Raw genomic sequence first — 1,944 nt, 5'->3', positions numbered from 1 at the left:
CCGCCTGTATACAATGCTAATGATGTTTGCAGAGGTAATATTACTGGAACAAACATCGATATGCACTTAAAAATATTTGAGTAATTTCGAACGTGGTGATCGTGCAAAAATCACAAATTTGTAGGTACTTAGTTGAGAATGTGTCACACTTACTCTGCAATGTTTAAACCCATTTAAAGCAAGGTGCATCTATCCAAAATGCTTGTGATCCAATGAAAAACCCACATAAAAATAGAAACCATTTTACATCAGCGCCACACAGCATAAGTTTTAAGTAGCTAAAATTTAACATAAAAAATGAATTCATCGACCACTAAAATTGTAAGTTGTCATAAGAATCCAGAATTTAAAAATCACCTACGTGTAAAAAAAACAGATCAATAGGCTAAAAATCATATTGCGATTTTTTCTGGGAGGTGTAAACTGCCATTTACTTTCGATTTCATCAAATATGGGGACATATACCTCCTTTTTGTTACACTGTGTAATTTATTAAGTTATCCTCAGTATTTTTAAATTCTTTCATTTTACCCAAAATTTTAAGACATTATCTCACTTACCTGTGCTATCACTAATACTAGCCAACAGTTTCTAAAGTGATACACAATTACCTGTAAGAAAACAAATAATAATACTAATTAGAATTTCGTATTGTTGTTTGCAGAAGCAGTACACAAATATTTAAAATATGTAGCTAAGCAAAATTATTTGATTTATCTAACATTTACCCAAAATCATATACTATGTAAATATATAAGTACCTACATATTTACATATGTATGTAAATATTTAATTAAATGTACGGCAAATCTTAATCAATAATTACTAACTCAATGCAAATTTCCCACCCAGCTTAAGTGCTATGTACTCCAAGCGCTCATTTAATCAAAAGTGTCACACATTTTAGTTAATGGTCATTAAGATCAAAAACAAAATCCCAAAAACACACAGAAAGGCCCAGAAATGGATAGGCAGTCATACATACATACATACATAGCTTAGGGTTGATCTCATGGGAACAACTAGGTTGTGAGTAGATAAATGTCATTGCAATCATGCAACACTTACATATAGTACTTATAGCCGAGTGACCAATGTAGTAACCAACTAATGACGTGCGCTCTAATATGCGACATGCCACAGAATACTAAGCAACATTAAGCCAACTAACATGCAGAATGCTTAGATTGTATATACATACATACATATGTGCGTGCATATATGGCATATGAGTATGTGTCGTACCAGTCGAATAAGACAATGCTGGCTGGCTGGCATAAAGCAAGTGACAAGCCCTACAAGCCCGAATTTTAGAGCAGGATAATCATGAGTGGTACACCGAATGCAACAAATATTAATGCACGCAAACATACCATTTACATGCATACATATGTATGTATGTATGTACATGCATATGCCCATACCAGTAAATGAGATCTTCTCCCATAGTTGCAAAGGACAAATTTTGCTGTATGCATGTAGAATGCCCCCGAAATGTTCGTTGGACTTAAGTATGCATTTCTTAGGCTATATGGTCTCCAGGCCGGATTATTGTTTGCTGCTATTATTGTTGTTGTCGGCATAATGCACTGGTTAATCTGCTATAGATTGCATGCTTCTTAAGCTGCTGTTTTTGTTATTGTTGTCGCTGCTCTAGTTGATCGCAACAAATTCTATTTAGTGCCATTTAGAGTCCGACCGAAGGTAGATTTTTCGACCGAGGCCGAAGTCGAACCGAACGTTCGGTATGGATCTATTATTCGGCCGATTACCGATAATTTACTTTAAAATTAAGTAAATGGATTTATTCAAACTAGTGTTCGCCCAGCGGTTGAAATTCAACCGATAAAATTAAGGATAGTTTATGTAAGTTGAATGAGCTAAAATAACATTAGTTGGAATGGGTTAAGTGGAGGGGAGTTTAGCTTAGTACTTGGCATAACA

At 34.7% G+C, this 1,944-nt stretch overlaps 1 protein-coding gene across 1 annotated transcript in view; it reads right to left on the bottom strand.

Annotated features, from left to right (window-relative positions):
• Window positions 1-560: 560 nt before the first annotated feature.
• LOC108371360 (odorant receptor 94a-like) overlaps window positions 561-1,944 on the bottom strand; it is a gene marked incomplete at its 3' end in the record, with an annotated part of 44,319 nt that continues 42,935 nt past the window's right edge. Inside the window, exon 5 of the mRNA XM_017626910.1 lies at window positions 561-611. Within this exon, the coding sequence (XP_017482399.1) occupies window positions 561-611 (51 nt within the window). The remainder of the gene's footprint in view (window positions 612-1,944) is intronic.

Source organism: Rhagoletis zephyria, unplaced genomic scaffold (genome assembly GCF_001687245.7).
Source record: "Rhagoletis zephyria isolate East Lansing unplaced genomic scaffold, Rhagoletis_zephyria_1.1 Rzeph_scaffold_04916, whole genome shotgun sequence".
Taxonomy (NCBI): domain Eukaryota; kingdom Metazoa; phylum Arthropoda; class Insecta; order Diptera; family Tephritidae; genus Rhagoletis; species Rhagoletis zephyria.
Note: the sequence above shows the minus strand (reverse complement) of the source record. Positions and strands in the feature narration are given on the sequence as shown.